Here is a 19,612-nt window from a genome sequence, read left to right on the forward strand (position 1 = left end):
AAGTTGCTCAGTAGTGTCTGACTCTTTGCGACCCCATTGACTATACAGTCCGTGGAATTCTCCAGGCCGAATATTGGAGTGGGTAGCCTTTCCCTTCTCCAGGGGATCTTCCCAACCCAGGGATCAAACCCAAGTCTCCTGCAGTGCAGGCGGATTCTTTACCAGCTGAGCCACCAGGGAAGCCCCATTATGCACTAAACATGGATTAATTCTCAAAGAACTTGGTATATGATAGGTCCATTTGTTTTTTCCAGCTTTTAGATTTAGAGACTGAAGCATAAAGAGATTAAAAGAATTGCCCCAAATTACACAGCTAGTGTCTAAGCTGGGGTATAATATCAGAAAAAAAGTCACATTTAAACTTGTTAAATATTTGTTGATTGACTTTATTATTGAATTTTGTTCTCTGTTTTTGTTCACCTTTCTAGTTGATTTGGAACATATGAGAACAGTAAAACCTGAAAAACACTTGAAATTTTGCCAGGAAAATGGCTTTAGTAGCCACTTTGTCTCAGCAAAGACAGGAGACTCTGTAAGTAAGATAATGAATGCTGAATATTATAAGTGATGCTTTACTTTTATTTACTAATATTCATAGGAAGTATACTTCCATGACTTAACTTTTAGATTAAATTAATTCCTATTGAAGACATAAAATATCTTAGGTTATATACAACATGCTTATTCTATTGATACTCCTCTTATAATTTATTTAGCATAATTTCGTGGTTCTTTTAGGGAATTAAAATACAAAAGCTAAAAAGAGTATAAATCACTCATAATCTCAGCATCCAGAGATGATCAGTCATAACCTCGTATGATAGTTTTGTTTTCTGATGCTGCTGCTACCACAGCTAGTGGACTGCGTTTACTGAGTGCCTACTTTGTGATGGGCATGTACTACTTTGATTATCTCTGGTTAGTTGTTAATTAATTAATTATTTTGTATTTGATTAGATGCTTATTCTGTAAATCACCATAACCATTTAAATAAGTTTAGAATAATGTTAAAATATTTTTGAATTAGTCCAAAATATCTTCACATATAAGTCAGATTTACTTTCCAGCAATCATAAGTAATTATCTCTGTTTTATAGAATAATCTTAGAGAAGTTATATTGTGGAGATTCAGTGTACACAGAATAAGTGGTGGAGGTAGGATTTGTAAACCTAAGGATTGACATTCCAAGGTTCACTGTATTAACCATGCTAAATGTTTATTTTTTTAAAAATTGGAATCATAATATAGAAATAATTTTTTATTTTTTTATTTAATATGTTTATCTGTAGAAAATTTTCTCATGTCACTTAATATTACTAAATTAAAAACCCACTAGATTTAATAATCCATTAAATAAATGTTTAAATTTATTCAACTGAGTCCCTATTGTTGGATATATAGATTATTTCCAAGTTCAGGACATTGTAAAATTTTGCAAAATTTCTAATGTAAAATTTTGTAAGTTTTGATTATTTTCTTGGAAGAGAATTGAAACCATTTGCCAAATTACCACCAGAAAGCCTAAGTTAATTTACACTACCATCAGCATTGTATGAGTGCCATATCACTATAATCTTTTTTAACATTCAGAATTTATTTATTTATTTTTAAATCTTTGTCAGTTTGGTAGACAAGAGATTAAAAGGTATTTTACTATTTAAATTTAAATTTCTTTGACTGCTATTGAGGTTAAAAATTTTTAAATTTTATTACCTACTTTCTGCTTATTATCAGTTTATAATATTTATTATATACTTTTATAAATTTATTTATTGTTAATTTTCTGCTTATTACCTGTTTATTATGTTTTTATTGCTTTTTAAAATTTTCTATGACCATTTTTGTGTTAGGGATAACATAACAGCCGTTTGTCATTATTTTTGCAAATATTCTCTTTCCACTGCCCAGGTTGTTGTTTGATCGTTAATTTTCTTGACATTTTCAACCAAAGGATGTTTGAATTTTTCTGTGGTTTAATCTTTTTGATGTTTTTTCTGTATGATTTCACTGATGGTTTTTATGCTTAGGGTAAATATTGAATATAAAAGGTATTTAATCTTTTGAGGAATCAAACTCATTTAAAAATGTGATGTATTAGAACCCTTTACCCAGGATAATGCTAATGTGGGACACCTACTTTAAAAATGTTTACAGTGTCAGTACTCCTTGATAAACCCATCCATGGATTGGGCTTTTACTGTCTCTTTTCTTCCTGGGGGTCTCTTGTCATTTTAGAATTATTTTAACTTCCAGTATTTTAGCTTGTGTTTAACCACTTAGTATTTTTTGTGTACTTATGTTGAACGACCTTTAAAAATCCTCATTGTTTTCTTTTTAAATGTAAGTTTGAAATGGCTTGTTCTTGTGAAATCACTGTATGTCCTCTCCGATCACAGGTTACTTCCCTTCGTTGCTTGAGAAGCTGATCTCCGGTCTTGCTGTACACTCTCTGATGCTGCCTTTGTCATAGTCCTTAGCGGTGTCAGTGTCTTCGTTCACCACCCCACCTCAGCCGTGCCCCCCCCGTGCTCTGTCATTACAGATTACTCTAGCCCTTCTGTCATCTCGTGTCTCAGAATCAGGCATGCTAATCACTGACCAGCTTGAATGCCCTAGTCCAGTCAGTTTGCAGCCCCAGCAGGGCCTGCATGACATTGACCCTAACACTTGCCCCTGACCTTTCATGTCCTCATTTTCCTTTCTTCCTTACTCATGGTCAGTCAAAATCATTACCAGGCAATACTCTGTCAATTCCCTTTCCCCTCAGTCACTTTATCTAACTTATTTGACTAAACCTTGACCACACCCCTTTATATGATTGCACTCATGTATTTGAACATGACAGAAAAAAGCCCAGAGGCATGTTGGAGGTTTCACTTAGAGTCCACAGTCAATTCACCTCAAGTGGGCCTTAATGCTGCTTAGTAATTATGTCCTTAGGCCATGGTCTCTCTCCTTCACCTAGATGCCTGTTTCATAGCTTATCTTCTCAAATCTTCAAACCTTCTTCATCCATTCTCTTAGCTGATTCCCTTGTTTCTTATTTTATAAAAAAATATTGAAACAAAGGGAAGACAACTTTCACATACTCTTGCCACCTCGTCTGCCCCAACTTTCCTTCCCACCCACTGTCCATTCCCATGTCTCTGTCTCCCCTGAGATTCCTGTGGGTTGAGCGGTCTCTGCTCGTAGCTAGGCTCAACTTTTCCATTGTGCATTAGTCCCATGTCTTTTTGCCTAGTAACAAACAGGGCTTAGAATTCTCACTCCTGCATTGTTTTTTTCCGCATGTACTGGATTATTCTATCAGGACATGAAATGTTATGACTTCTCTTAAATACAAGAAAATGCTTCATCCCACATCCTTAGCTGTTTTCTTACTTTTTGCTACTTACCAGTGGAATCTTTCCAAAGAGCTATCTCCAGTTCTCTCCTCCTGGTTTGGCTTGAATGGTTCCAGTCAGACTTTTGCCCCTAATATTTCACCCCAAAATGCTCTTATTAAGGTCATCAGTGACCTCCTTTTTGCTAAATTCGGTGTCCAGTTCTTAGTCCTCATCTTACTTGATTTAGTTGCAGCATATAAAATAGTTGATCACTCACTCCTCTTTGAAACACTTTGTTCACTTAGTTTCCAGAATACTACATCTTCTGGTTTCCCTCCTACCTTGCTAACTACTCTCTTATCGCCTTTGCTGATTCCTTCATTGAATTGCCCTAGGCACAGTCCTTGGGTATCTCTCTTTTTTTAAACTTAATTCCCTTTGTGACCTCATCTAGGCTCCTGGCTTTGGCCAGACCTCTTCCCTGAACTGCAGACTCATATACCCCAGCACTCCTACTTACGTGTCTTAAGAGTCAGTCCCAGTTTCATTCAAGATTCAGGTTCAGAACTGAACTCTTGTTATTTCTTCCTCAAATATTTTCCAGTCTTCTCCACTTCAATAAGTGGTAGATTTCCTACTGGTTGCTAAGACCAGGAAAATTTTGAAGTCGTCCTTGACTCCTGTCTTTGACATACCGCAGCGCTCACCAAGTCCTTCTGGTTCTGCTTTCCAAATGTGCCCGTAACCTGGCGACTTTTCCTGCCACTGCCACTGCTGCCGCTTTGTTTCAGGCCTCCATCACCTCTTACCTTAGTGTTCTTGCCACTTTCTCCTTTTTACCCCTGATCTTCTGTAGTGAGTATTCAATACAACAAGCAGATTGACCTTGTTAAAACAGAAGTCACATCAAGCTACCCTCCATTTCACTCAGAGTGAATGAAAGCCGAAGTCCTCCCCATGACAGCCCACCAGACCTTACCTGACTTGTATGCTCTTAGTCACTCTGCGACTGAACTGAACTGAACTGAACTGAACTGAGTCGAGTCACTCTGCTGTTTTTCTTCTACAGCCCTCCTTTTCTCTCCATTTCACCACACTAGCTTTCCTGTTTCTCCTTACATTGACCATCGGTGAGCTATAATATGTGATGCCCTTTGGGGTACAAATGACAAAAGCCAGTAAGTAGGGGTCAGAATAAACTAGTAGGATATTTAGGGAGCAAAGACAAGGTATGCAGACACGGAAAGATTGGATTGGAGCTCCGGGAATCATAGTGGACCCCGTATAAGCTATCTATGTACGAAAGGATGTTAGAAGTCTGCAGATTTTTGTTTCATGATACTGGATTATGAAAGTGAAAATCCCTCAGTAGTGTCCACTCTGCGGCCTCGTGGACTGTATGGTCCAGTCCACGGAATTCTCCAGGCCAGAATACTGGAGTAGGTAGCCTATCCCATCTCCAGGGGATCTTCCCAACCGAGGGATTGCACCCAGGTCTCCCGCATTGCAGGTGGATTCTTTACCGGCTGAGCCACAAGGGAAGCCCAAGAATACTGGAGTGGGGAGCCTGTCCCTTCTCCAGGGGATCATCCTGACCCAGGAATCAAGCTGGGGTCTCCTGCATTGCAGGCTATCAGGGAAGTCCTACACTGCTACTTTTCTGTTTGGCAAAATACAGTAAAGGTTACTAAGTTTTTGCTCCAGAGAGAATTTATTAAAATTGATCATAACCTTAGAGATGATGAAAGAGTGGAAAGTAAGACCTTTCTATATAGGCTAATGCCATATCAAAAGATCAGTGTAAAATTGGCAGTGAAAAACTTTACCGAGGTAGTAAAGTATATCACTTTCATTTTCTTCAGGACTTACAGCACTTTATTATTTGGCTAGGAGTCTTTTTTTTTTTTTTTTTTTTGATGTGGTAGCTGTAATTAATTATGTTAACTCTTTAAAAGTGTACGTTTTTCAGGATAAATGTATACATTAGACCAGTGCAGTAAAGTGTATGAATTTTCAAATTATGGTTTAATCATTTAAAAAAGTATTATACTTAAAATGTTGCTGTATTTGACAAATAGAGCTATTTTTGGAATAACGTGGTACGTCATATTTTTTGCAGCTCTTGCTGTTTATCATTTTTTAGAAAGTTCAATTTGTTTGAAGGTAACTTGGGCATGCCTGTTTTAAATCATTTAAACCTGTTTTTGTTATGCAGGTCTTCCTGTGTTTTCAGAAAGTTGCTGCTGAAATCCTTGGAATCAAGTTAAACAAAGCAGAAATAGAACAGTCACAGGTGATTATATTGAACTGTATACTTTAAAAAAGTAATTTATTTCTTAATAGACATTAATTTTCACTCCAAATCATTTTACATTTATGCATTCTATGTACATATCCCTAACAGCCTTAAAAATAGATTGTGTGTATGAGTCAGTGTTTATTGCAAAAGATGGAGGATGTTAACTTTTTGCCAAATGATGATACCCTTGAAACTTCATTTTGTCCTTTTTTTGTTGGAAAAATGAGATTAATGTAATAAAAATTTCATCAGCAGTTAAATAATGGCTAAGGAACTGACCATATTATTTTGTATTTCTTTATTTAAGTTCTTCTTCCATGATTACTGTATAATATTCTTTTTATGTTTTATATAAAATCCCAACTATTTATTAAAGTTTAGTCTTAAGTAGTAAGAGTTTACCCTATTTGGCATTTTCTGTGTTTGCTTTGGTGAAACAGTATAAAAAAAAAGTGTTGCTCTCTGTTCTTCTGTAAAATATCCTGCATTGTAATATTAATTCTTGATGTTATTTTGTTGTTAACTTAATAATGGTATTAATTATTGAGGATTTCTGAATTCTTCCACTATTCCTAGGCAGTTCTCTTAGACTAAGAAATAAACATGAATACCAATAGTCAGCTGTTTAAAGGTACAGTAGCATACTACTTCACATGTTCGATTGAATAAAAAAATCAGAGCAAGAGCCTGTAGTTTAAAATTAGACTTCAGAAGTGGTTTGCTTAGAAGCAACGTATATTGATTAATTACATTTTCCCTCGACCCCCTCCACTTTTTCCCTGCTTTGTGAAGCTACAAAGGTATAATGATCTTTCTCCATCCTTAAATTTTTCTTTAATTCTTTTTGAGTTAATTCTGTGTCTTCTTTTCATGGTCACTCTTTGTGTGTGCATGTGTGCATGTTTTTAGACAATTTGAGCAAATATCAATTGAAAATTGTTATGCTGATATGGCTGTTTCTAGAGCTTCATTAAAATATTTGGAACCCTGGAAATCTACTTTTACTTCTCACTATTCAAAAGACATTTCAGCACTTACTGTGGCCAGACACAGTGTTTAACTATTTGTGCGTTAAAAACTGTTCCCAGACACAAAGTAGTTACTTGACTTTGGCCTAGGAGGATGGATACAAGAAGAGAAATCACTGATTTGCTTGATTGTACAGAACTTGGCAGATCCAAGAAGTCACGTGATTCCTCTGCTTTGTAGCTTCACTTTCTAAATGATGTTTGTGCCTGGTTAACTAGGTAGTCCGTAAATGATTTTCAGATGATCGTAAGTGATTAATTGATCATATAAGTGTGGTTTACTGGTGGATCCAGAGGAGATTTAAGAGTTTAGGATGCAGTGAAGAAAATTAATAAACGTGCCAGCTACTGTTATATCATTTAATCCTTACAATAACTCTGGGGCAGGTAGCACTTCATCATTTTATGGTTGCAAAACTGAGACTGCAGAGACGTTAAGTAACTTGATCTGCTTATCTGCAGCTGGGCAGTGGTGGACCCAGGATTTGAATTCAGGTCTGTCTGATGGCAGTGCCCCTAATGTTTCTACTCTATCATACTGGGCAAAGATTTACTGGGTGGTTTGGAGTGCGGAGTTGAAAAAGAAGCTGGCACAAACAAGTTGAAAAGTTTAGATTGTATTTTGGAAAGAGAAGAGCTGTTTGGTTAAAATAAATGACCAATTTGTGTTGGAGTGTGAAAGAAATTTGAGGAAAGATTATGGAGATTTACGAATGCCAAGTTGATAAATTTTAATCTCAGATATTGACAGTGGAAAATAATTTTAAGCAGGGAAGTAAACAAAAGCGGTTTTTAGATGGGATTAATCTAATGGGATTTGTGTGTGTGGGGGGGTGGGTGCCAGAGAGGCTGAAGCAAGGAGACTGGGTTACTGCCCTCTTGTGATAAGGACCGGAATCGGGTGGAAGGGAAGGGATGGGTGTAAGAGACATTTCACAGAAGAATCAGTATAAAAGGGAGAAGTCATCCCAGATCACGTTGTGGTTTCTCAACTGGAGGATTGGAAATCGGAAGACCCAGTGGGGAGTCCCCCTAGAGGAGAAGGTATGCCGGTGCAGCGCTGACGACCCCACGGACAGGGGGGTCTGTACACGCCCGAGCCCCCAGCAGTGCTCAGGTTCTAGGGTATCTCCAGAGAGGTGGAGTGACTGGGGTACTGCTAAAAGGCAGAACTCTAGGGACCCTTTGTTCATTTTTTAGCTCAGTCTTAGTCACAAGAGACAGAAAGTTACTATTTGGACTTTTAGAGATGGACTTAACAGTTAGGCACGTTTTAACTAAACCCGTGTCAGATGTGTTAACTCCAGACCTCCTCACCCTCCCTGTGCACCCCACCTTGTTTGTAAGTGCACCCCAGCTTCTTAGGCCATGAAGTTTAGTTCTCTTTTCAACTTGTTGGTCTTTACTTTGAATGCATTCATTTGAAGATGAATTCAAGCTGCTAAGCCCTCCTTCACTGTGTCTGTCAGAGCCTTTGTGTTGGGAAACCTCATTCTCCATTTCTTAGACCAGTGAATTTGGTGCCTTTGCCAATTAATTATGTATTTCACAGTTTTCTCAGTGGGAGGAAACATTTTTGAAAGTTCATTATTTTTAAAAGATGTTTCTGAGAACATACTTGCAAGCTATCTTGAGCACAGTATTATTTTTTATTGAAATATATTTGGCACAAAACATGTGAAGTATATAACATGTTAATTTGATATCTTTATATATAGTAATATGATTTTGCCATTATAGCAGTAATTAGTATCTCTATCATGTTACATAAGTATCTTTGTTAGTAGTTGAAATAATTAAGTTATAATCGCTTAGCAAGTTTGATGATTATAAAACAATATTGCTTTCTGTGTTCACTGTACTGTGCATTATTTCTAGGACTTATTTCCTAATAATGGTAAGTTTGTACCCTTTAAAGGACATCTTTCCTATCCCCTCATCCTGTGGGAACAACCATTTTATTCTTTTTTTTCTTTTTTGCAATTCTGGCTTTTAAAAATTTCATGTGTAAGTAGTATCATACACTTCTTGACATTTTCTGTCTGCTTCATCTCATTTTGCACAATGTACTTGAAGTCCATCCATATTTTCACACATGGCAGACTGTTATTTCTCATGGCTGAATAATATCACTTTGTGTGTGTGTGTACATATATTTATATTCCACATTTTCTTTATTCACCTATCAGCAGGCACTTTGCTGTTTCCATATTTCGCTTATTGTAAATAACACTGTAATGAACCTGGATGGGCGTGCATGTATCTTCAGATAAATACTCAGGGATGGAATTGCTGGATGGTATGGTAGTTCTGGTTTTAACTTTTTGAGGAAACTCCACACTGGTTTCCAGGGGCTGCACTAATTTACATTCTCTTTCGGTGCATACGGGTTTCTTTTTTTCCACATCCTCTCCAGCATCTCTTCTATTCTTGAGGACAGCCATTTTAACAGGTGGGAGGTGATATTTCATAGTAGTTTTAATTTGTTGATTAGTGATGTTGAGCATCTTTTCATGTACCTATTGGCCATTTGATGTCTCTGAAAGTTCATTTAAAAGCAAAGTAGCTGAGGTAATCTGAACTTCTTTGCTTCTATATATAATTTATGTACAGAAAGTGGAGGAGTAGGGCGGAAAGGAAGGGGGAGAGAGAGAGCCTGTGCACCTGCGTTCTGTGGTTTTAACGTCATTTGAAAGAGTCCTGAAGGAGCTCAGTGTCACAGGGTGATAAAGTGTTTTGTATTATTTTATACAGAAGAAGCTAGATTGTAGACTCACCAGTCATATGGAAATTGATGCTATAGTAATTTTGTTTGTGACAAATATTTATAATAAGGCCTTAGTCTTAGTTCCATTCACTGATTATTTAAAGAGATTCTGCTATTTTAGTTTTAACCTAGATTATTCCCATTTGAGAGTCATATAAAATGAGTTATCAACACATTTTACAAGCTGTTCAAGGAAGAGAAGAAGGAAGAAAGAAGGAATGCAGTTTGCTAAGACAGCAGACGTGTTTTGAGGATCTTTGTGCCAGGGCACTAGAATCTGGGAGACAGAGACGAGAGAGCTGCAGCCCTCATCCTGAGGGAGGGGCTCGGGGGGCTCCCGGATTGCGTGAGGGCAGGCCGCCGCGTCCAGTGTGCTCTGATCCGTTTCCGCAATTCCTATTAGTGCCACTGTCCCTGGCCAGCTCATGGAATATGACTTGGTTTGCTTTGAGCTAGGTATGTGTTAGTTTTAGTGATCCTGTGTTTTTATAGATTATAGTTCATGTAAAGTTCTTAAAAATAGTAGCTGTGCATTATATCTGTGTATTTTATTTATTTTATCCCTAGTAGGTTGTACCTCTTAATCCCCTCCCCCATCTTTCCCTTTTTCTCTTCTCTCTACCCACTGGTAACCACTAGTTTGTTCTCCATATCTGTGAAGCTGTTTCTGTTTTGTTATAATTACTTTATTTGTTTTGTTTTTAGATTCTGCGTATAACTGAAGACACACTATTTATTTTTCCTCTATCTGACTTATTTCCCAAAACATAACAACCTTCAAGTCTGTCCCTGTTGTTGCAAATGGCAACATTTCACTCTTTTTATGGCTGAGTATATTCCATTGTGTGTGTGTATCACATCTTTCTTACCCATTTTGTGCTGATGATCACACATGACTTCCATATATTGTTTATTATAATTAATACTGCTATGAACATTGGGGTGCATATGTCTTTTCAGATGAGTGTTCTTGTTTTCCTCAGATATACACCCAGGAATAGAATCACTGGGTTATATAGTATTTCTATCTTTAGTTTTTGGGGAGCCTCCATAGTGTCCTCCATAGTGGGTGCGCCAATCTGCATTCCCACAGCAGCATAGGGGGGCTCCTTTCTCTACACATTCTTGCCAACACGTGTTATTTCTTGTCTTTTTGACAGTAGTTATTCTAACAAGTATGAAGAGATACCTCATTGTGGTTTTGATTTGTATTTTCTTAATGGTTAGAAGTGTTGAGCATCTTTTTCATGTGTTTTTTGGCCATCTGTATGTCTTATGTGGAAAAAATGCCTTTCAGTTCTCTGAACATTTTTAATTGTTTCTCTGTTATTTTGTGTTTGACGCTGAGCTGTATGCGTTCACTCTTCATCGTATCGTCTGCAAATGTCTTCTCTCATTCCACAGAGGGCCTTTTCATCAGTTAATGATTATTTAATGTGGCCTTTCACTGATGGTTTCATAACCATCACCCATTTTCTTGATGGTTGCTTCCCTTGCCTGAGGAGAAAGTTCCAAAAAAATATTGCTAAGCCCTGTGTCAGATCATATTCCATTATTTTTCTTTTTCTGTTCACTTAAAAAAATTTTTTTTCATATAGTTTCAAAACCAAATGGGATCTTAGCGGCCACATAGATAAACCTTGTGTTTTATAGATTAGGAGAGTGTGAAGACCAAAGAGGTGAAGTAACTTGCCCAGAGTTACGACTGTTACTGACAGCCTGTGATGACATATTATACAGTGTATGTGTATGCCATTACATGGAAGAAGAAGGAGAGTCGCTTTCTTTAAGCTCCTACTGTGTGCATGGTACCATGCTTTTAAAAAATGCTACATCTGTACTTTGAGTGGTAACCTATAATCTTGAATTTGTTGAATTCACGTTCAATTGGTATCAATCATAGTATTCTTTAATAATTTATGCATTTGTTTTCCTTGCTAGACTCTTAATGCATCTCAAAAAAAGAGAGATCATGATTGTTGGAATGTTTCCAGTACCTGGAATAGTGGTTTGCTTTGAATGAGTGATAGTGACAGGTGTTTTAGCTGTCAGAGTATGTTTCCTCTCTATCCTGAGGGTGACCAACTCTGACTTTTATAAGTTTATATGTTTCTACTATCTGGATTACAGCACAGTTGCAGAATTAACCAGATTTATCTTTCCCGAGTCCATCTCTACTGCTTATATCTTACCACTTCAACTCCTAAGTTGCTTTCTTGCTTACCCTAATGGAGAGCTACCACTTTCAGTTCTAGTATCTGACTCTGACAACTCTGACAAAACAGGGGTTAGGCTGGTGTTCAGCCACACAGCTCGCTTTCTATTAGGGCCACTGCATTGTTTTCATTCACTTGACTAATAGCAGAGAACAATTGAGTTTACTCTGTAGCTCCAAACATAAAGACTGGTGTTTTGTAACACTCTTCTCTGAAAACATCAATGATTGAATGATTTGTAAACAAGCAACTACTGTCAAGTCCCCTACCATGAAGTTTATATCATAGAAATTATGCTTTACTTACTCAGAGAAAGCAAAGTCCTGAATATGTAGAACTTTGATTCTGGCTTCCAGTTCAGAAATTTTGTACAGAGCTTTATGTCAAACAACCAAGGCCCTCAAGAAAGATGTTGCCTTGTTAGTTCTTAATTAATTTGATGAGAATTAGTGGTGAAAATCCAAGTCGTTTATGTTAGTCAATACTTTGACCAGAGTGTCTTGACCACAGGTCAGTGACCTGGTTGTGTTTATAAGATAGGGTTTAAACCATCATTTTGGAGGATTAATGAGTTGCTTGCTGATTATGAAAATCCCTTCTCTTTATTGTAACCCATAGTTTGGCATGAAGCAGTTAGGTTTGGGGAGGCCAGATGATGGTGTTCAACCAGCCAGTGATGCACCCCCCTCATACGTCATGTGGCAGTTGGCAATGCTCCTGTGATAGCATCAGGCTGAGTGCCTAGTAAATCATGAGTCTTGTCCAGAAGTTAATACTGCTTGCTGGAGAACTGGAGCAGAGCCTGTCCAAGGCTAATACACCTTAGTGTCCTGTTCATTTACTTTCAGTTGTTTATCCAAGCTTTATAAACATTATCACAAGCAGCAGCCTGATTAATATGTTTTTCTCTATGTGCTAATTAATAGATGCTATGATGAAGGAAGATCTTTCCAAAATAAAATATTTGAACTCATTAAAAGCGGGTATAGTTCCAAGTCTAAAAAATTTGGGGAGTGTGTTATCTCTGTCATATTTATCTTATGTGGTCTTCTCATCTTAAGGGTTATAGTAATCAAAAAATCTAACTAGTTTTGATCTGTTACTTAGCAGAATTCTTTATTTGAAAACATCAGCTGTCATGCTTAAAATATGGTATGTTTTTTAACTATAAAAAATGTATTTTGATCTTACTTTTTTCTGTATGAAATTTCAAAACATGGAGGTTAGGGCTGTGAGAGCTGGGGAAGTGACCATCAAAAGGAAGTCTTTGACAATAATGAATATGATTAAATATAAAAACCCTAAATAACATGCAGCTTCCTCTGATTTGTGCATCCTCTCCCTACCTTCAAAGAAAATGAACCACTCTTTGTTCCCATACATATTATAAATCCACTAGTAAATTTCTTACCTGGTATGATGGTTAGCTGAGTGCATGTTCCCTTCCCACAGCAACTTATGAACAAATCCTGTGCAGTTCACCATTTGTTCCCAGTGTAGAGTGACTGGCCCACGGTAGATGCTCGGTAATGTTTGTAAAAGGAAATTGAATGAGTACTTCTGCTGTACTTCAGTAGAGAAAAGCCCCCAAATTCTTTGCTGAAATACTGGGCATTATATGTGTTGCATGTAATTCTGATATCAAAAATAGAGCCCACAGCTCTTCTGTGAGGCTCAGTACACATGTCCATTTCAATAATTAAATAGAATTGTAATGTTTCTTGGATCTTTGTTCGTTTTCTTTCCTTTTATATGCATATATTCTGCTATTTCTTTTGTGGCTTGTTTAAATTTATGTGCATATTTCTTTTTCTGCTTTGGTGTTCCCATCTATTTTCAGTCATTGAACACACTTTCCACTTTTTTCTTTTTTTTTCCCCCTTTCTTCTGCACCTTGTTTATGTTATACGGAATTGACAGCGTATTGTCAGGGCAGAAATAGTGAAGTACTCGGAAGAAGATAACCAACATACCAACTCTGCTCAGAGCAGAATCTGTTCAGTACAGTAGTGCAGGTATTAATCGATAAACTATTGCAATTTGGGGGAGGAGGGTGGGGAGAACTGGTGAATGTTATCTTGTTCTTTATGAATAAAAAATTCAAAGATTTATTGTTCATTGTTGGGAATTAATATTGCATGAGTCCTGTTCTGAAACTTTGAAAAATTGATACTTTGCCAGACTTACGACTTAAGGAATTGGGAACAAATTAAAATAACATTTCATTTACTTTCAAATGTATTTGTCTTTATGGTCATGTTTATTACATGTGCAGTGAAGTGGAGAATTGAAGCAGTTATTTCATTATTCTCTCCTTACTGTTTTTTCCTGAAATAGCCTGGTAATTGAAAGAGTATTTTCAAAGTTTGCCTTGAATTACCCTTCTTTGTCTGCTTATGTGTGCAGACTTAGTAAGAGTTGAAAACAGTTCAGGATTTGTTTTCCCTTAAATTATTACTTAAAGAAGAATGTTAGGGCATGTCGCTAAATTCATTGTTTAACATATTCTTTGAAGTTTGTGTTAGAAGGAAGGAAGGAAGGGTTAAAAGTATCTTTTGATTTAAATTATTTTAAACACATGAATATGAGGTAATATAAGTTTCTCATTATTCTATATTTTGTTAGAGTTGTTATTCATGACCCAATAGTGAGCGATTTGGAAGTAAGTCAGGGATTTGGGAGAAAAGTTTTAAAAATTGGAAAAGTTTTGCCCAAAACATTTCTTCTTTATATGTGACTTCTTTTTAACATTTTTATTTCTTCTCACTAACTCACAAATTGATAAACATTTTTAAAACAGTTATGCCTGAGTATAATAGTTTATGGAAATATTAATAAATAATATTTTTTACTTTGAAATGATGAGGCCTTATCTATGAATAAAAACTTGTAATGATTAATTTGAAATCCTTTGCTTTAAATTATAACCGGGATTTAGTTTTTCATACTGATTTGCCAGTTTTTTATTAGACTTGTGATAACCTCATAGATGTCATAAAACCAGAGAGACTAAATAAAAAAATTGCTATTACATCCTTAACAAAGCCAACCCCTCCCCCCACTTTCCCCCCCCCCCCCCACCCCCAAAAAAAGAAAATTCCAGCTTGACATGAGTTGGTTCTGGCTGATTCTTTTAATATCAGCTTCTGCTTCATTTATGATGTCTATCATCAGGAGTTCACAAAAGTTCAGAAAATAAAAATATACTTCAAGGAGCTCTTTCTAAATGTTCTGATGTCCTGATAATAACTCTGTTTTCTTTTATGACAGAGAGTGGTGAAGGCAGATATTGTAAACTACAACCAGGAACCCATGTCAAGAACTGTTAACTCTACTAGAAGCTCTATGTGTGCAGTTCAGTGAGCACGTTTTTCTTTTGTATTGATAGTTCTGACTGCCCTTCACCTCTGTGTGGGCCCCAAGGACCTCTAGGAACTGGTTTATCAGTGACCATCTCTGTAGTTCAGTTAAACACTTTCTGCTCAACTCGCTTCATCATTGCGTGTTGCCTCAGCCACAGGCAGCTCCTTGGACTGGAAAGAATTCAACTTCGGGACCACACACTTTGAATTCAGCTTGGAAAGCCCATTCTCTGGAATCAGACTGCTCCATCGAGAAAGAATAATGTTGGCTGTCTTACGGCCTCACTTCTTTTGTCCGTATGTAAATTTTTTTAAACAAACATGAGGACTGTCCGGGTCTTGACCATCAGCCAGGACCTTGCTGCAGCACGGTTCCATCCTCTTATCTGAACTCCTACCTGGCAAAGCGCGCTTCAGAGTGCAGACGTCCGAGCGAGCCACACATTTTATCTGCCGGTGCTTAAGAAAGGATGCTTTGTGCTATCTCTTGTGAGTGAAAATACACACAGCGGTATCTAACTGAAAATGCTTGAAATAAAGGTGTAATAGAAATATTTTCTTCATTTTTTTTAAGAAAGAGCCTAACTTGTTTATATTTTAGTTGTAGCTCACAAATTAGTGAGTATTTGATAGTGTATTTTTATTATTGTATCATGGTTATTATGTCTTGTGTAATGCTCTGGTTAGATGGTTTTATGATTCTGATGCTCCATGCGGACTTGCTCCTACAGGCTGTGTGAGAGTCCTCCCAGAATGAGCTGTGACTATTGTTGGATCATTGTGGATCAGACTGTACCTGATGGGCAGATATTTTTCTCTTGCAAATAAATTTATTTAAATTACCTTCGGGGGAGAATTTTCTTTCAGCCACGTCCCCTTTCGTTACAGAAAAAGCATAGTTGGATACAAACCAATGGCTGTGTGAAGTTTAATAAACACTCAGTCACTTAGAGTTAGTTAGGACCTCCCCAGGGGCTCAGCGGGTGAAGAATCCAGCTGCAACGCAGGAGACACGGGAGACAGGGGTTCAATCTCTGGGCCAGGGAGGATCCCCTGGAGGAAGAAATGGCGCCCCGCTCCAGTGTTCTTGCCTGGAGAATCCCACGGACAGAGGAGTCACAGAGAGTCGGACATGACTGAGCACACGACCCACGTTCAGTTGGTAGGTGGGTAGAGCTGTTAGGGGGCTTAGCTGAAGTGATGAAAGTCCAGACCCCAAAGCCTGACGTTCAGGGGCTCCATGCCAGTCGCACCCTCCGCCTGCCTTTGCTCAGGCTGCTCTTCTGGGCACAGCCTCCCACTGTGCCCGCGGAGTCATGGCCACGCCGGGGTGCTTTGGGACACGCTGCCTTCTGTCTGCGCTGCACAGGTCCTCTGCCTGGAATTCCTGCGCCGTCTCTGAGTGTCTCCCTCTGCCATCAGCCTTCAGGCATTGTGAGGGCAGGTGGCCTGGTAACACTCGTGTTTCTTGTGCTCGGGCACAGTGCCTGGCATGTGGGTGCTCTGTGTTGGCCACATCGAAACAGCATGAATGCTGCCCCTCTGCAAAACCATTGCTGTGCCCACAGCTGCAGATTCCATGTGAGCACCTCCCGGATGGCCGTTACCCCCTTCCTGCCTGGGATCACGGTTTTTTGTGTCCTTGTGTTTTATTGTTCATAGACCATAAGCTTATTGGAGAACAGATCTCTCTTTTGGTCTCACATCCTTCAGGAGTGCCTGTCAGGGCACCTTACTCATAGGAGACCTGCCAGAGGGGTGTGGAGAAATTTTGGACATCTGATTTTACAACTAACAGATTTTAGAAAACTTGTTACTTCCATCTTGTGTGGCTAAAGAAACTAAAGTCTGGAAAGAAAAAGAAACTTGCCAGAGGTGGGGAAGGCCCTAGGGATTCTGGCGCTGGGCGAGCAGGACTGCTTCTGATTTTCCTTGCCGCCCCAGCCCTTGTGTGGGGGCTGCTCCAGTATAATCATATTTAAGAAAAAGAAAAGGAACTTGCCGGAAGTCATGGAATCACAGAGGTAGATTCCATAGGAGATCGTCTGTCTCTCAGCTGGGGAGACACTTTCAAGAGTGGCTGGAAATTGATGAAATGTAAAAATTGTGACTGCTGTATTTATCAGGCAGTAAGTTCACTTTTTCTCTAGTTTCTGTATTCATTTTATAGCAACTAAACAATCTTTGAAGCTCTTTTTCAAGGTGGCATGCCCTTAAAGATAGTTCAATTTATCCTTCCTTTCAGCATCTAATATATTCCGGTCAGTCTGCTAGGACCTTCAGGAGAATATAAAGTCAGATAAAAGATTTCAACCCTCAGGGACCTTACCATCTAGTAGAAGAGATGTTTGTTGTCATTGCTACTATTTTAAAGCTACGACTGATTGAAGTCTACTGTGGAATTAAGCTTGCCCAAGGCTTTATATTCAGTAAAGGGTGAGACCATGCCCTTTTGATCATTTCATGTTATTTATATACCTGTGTGAAAAATTTGAGGATTTACAAAAGTGGGTTTTTTTTTTTCAGTCTCAATTACTGTAGTACTAAAATATGTGACTTAACAATCATATATGATGGTACAGGCATCTGGAGGAGACAGAAAAGACAAACGATCTGTGATCAGACCAAAATACTTGAGTTGTGTGTTTTAAAGTCAGAGCACTGAATGGGACTGAATGGCCTTCATGGGCTTGTTCTGTCTGGTACACATCCAAGAACTTGTCACAGGAGCTGTTTTATTTGCACACCAGTCATGAGAAGGGGTATCACAGTTCCTCTCGTGCACGTGAGGATGTGGAAGTGGGGAGTGAGTGATTATACCAAGTCCCTCCTCCAGTAAGTGGTAGGGTCAGGATCCACACAAACCATTTCTGAGGTAGGTCAGACCAGGCCAAGTACCAAGCTAGGTTACCTTCCATTGTCAAAGATCACGCAGCTGGCCTTCCTGGGGCTTGACCAGGCCTGAGTGTTATGTTGCTCTTCGGAGAAGTGGTGACGGCCAATGCTGGTCCCCCCACTTTCTCATACTGACCATCTAGACCTTCAAGCAGTGCATGTCGAGAGAGGCTGATAATCAGTTCCTAAGTCGTGTCCAACTCTGCCACCCCATGGACTGCAGCATGCCAGGCTTCCTTGTCCTCCACTGTCTCCTGAAGTGTGCTTTCAAGTTCATGGCCATTGAGTTGATGATGCCATCGAACCATCTCATCCTCTGCCTCCCTCTTCTTTTGCTTTCAAACTTTCCCAGCATCAGGGTCTTTTCCAGTGAGTCGGTTCTTCATATCAGTGGCCAGAGTATTGGAGCTTCAACTTTAGCATCAACCTTTCCAATGAATGAATATTCAAGGTTGATTTCCTTTAGGATTGACTGGTTTGAGGCTAGTGGGTATATTTGCCTTCTGATCACTGAGGTGAGGACAGAAAAATGCCTTCCCTGCATTTGATCTCCTTGGTCTTCTGTCTCTCCCCTCTAAGCCTGACTGGTCAGTGAGAGCTGTTTGGCTCAAGGAGAGCAGGCACAGTGAACATGCCATAGAATACAGGGCCAAAGCAGATTTCTGAATTCCATATTACAATTTTCCCCATACCTCGGGTTTTATTTTTGAAACAGAAACATTGAATTGATGCTTATTTTACTTTGACTGTTACCTCTCCTGTCCACACTTTTTAATTTAAAAAATTACAAGTCTTTCCATCTAGTTTTAGGCACTTTGTCTCCTTAAGATGCATGCTATAAAGTTTCAAACACATTGTGGTCACTTCTGGTGCTTATTGAACTTTTTGAAAACACAAAAGTTTTCAGCCAGAACCAGTCATTGGATGCTGTCTTTCAAGTGCACCCTCTATTATGTGTGGCAAACCAGTCTGGAGTGGTTTTTGGAGTGGCCCAAAGAACCCCTCCTGTGACTGCTTTATTATTCCAGGAGGAGGTAAGCCAGGGCCCTTTAAAGTTGATCACTGAAACAATGTGATGGGGAATAATAATGTGTGTGTGTGTCCTTTAGAAATAGAAACGTTTTCTGGCCATAACCCATGCTGGTGATGGCGGCAGTGCTGGACATCCTGAGAAAACGCTCGCAGGATTCAGAGGAAATGGAAACACAGACTCGTGGAGCAGCGCGGCCGACATCTGTCGGCCTCCTCCCCAGCATCCACTTCTCCTTCCCTGGTGGAGCCCCTCCTCCATTTTCAGCTCCCAGGGCTCTAGGGAGTGCCTTCTCATTGGCCTAACCCCATTAGGATATTCATTTCTCTTGGCCTCAGATTGTGAGTTGTGATTGTGATTGGCCCAGAAGTGAGTGGTTAATTCCATCAGAGCTAATGAAACTGGAGAGGACTTTGCTGAAGTTTCTGAAAAAGAAAAGAGAAACAAGAAAGCTTTCATTGCCTGAAGTTTGCAGACGATGCTTTGCCCGCTGGGCTCGAATGAGGAAGCTGTAGCCCTGAGCAGCGCTGGCAGTTGGAGGATACAAAGGGTGACCCTGCCCACGTGCAGGGCGGAGGGAGCGAGGTGGGAAGTGGGGAGCGCCCCAGGCCCCCACACTGAGCTCCACGTCGCGCCAGGCCATGAACCGTTTCCTTTATCCTTCCTGGGGCAATGTCAGTTCATTTTT

At 39.0% G+C, this 19,612-nt stretch overlaps 1 protein-coding gene across 5 annotated transcripts in view; it reads left to right on the forward strand.

Moving 5' to 3' along the window:
• Positions 1–19,612, forward strand: part of RAB28 (RAB28, member RAS oncogene family) — a 495,339-nt gene that overhangs the window by 76,941 nt on the left and 398,786 nt on the right. The window contains exons 5-9 of one of the 5 annotated variants that reach the window (XR_011484561.1): positions 429–532; positions 5,543–5,620; positions 8,533–8,551; positions 13,558–13,652; positions 14,908–14,995. Coding sequence is in view for 3 of the 5 variants with exons in the window: in XM_020898079.2 (XP_020753738.1) it covers positions 429–532; positions 5,543–5,620; positions 14,908–15,000 (275 nt within the window). In the remaining 2 variants the exon portion in view is untranslated. Of the gene's footprint in view, positions 1–428; positions 533–5,542; positions 5,621–8,532; positions 8,552–13,557; positions 13,653–14,907; positions 15,843–19,612 lie in introns of those variants that run through there. The other 4 variants (XM_070458113.1, XM_020898087.2, XR_011484560.1 and 1 more) reach the window with 4 other exon arrangements.

Source organism: Odocoileus virginianus, chromosome 29, assembly GCF_023699985.2.
Source record: "Odocoileus virginianus isolate 20LAN1187 ecotype Illinois chromosome 29, Ovbor_1.2, whole genome shotgun sequence".
NCBI lineage: Eukaryota > Metazoa > Chordata > Mammalia > Artiodactyla > Cervidae > Odocoileus > Odocoileus virginianus.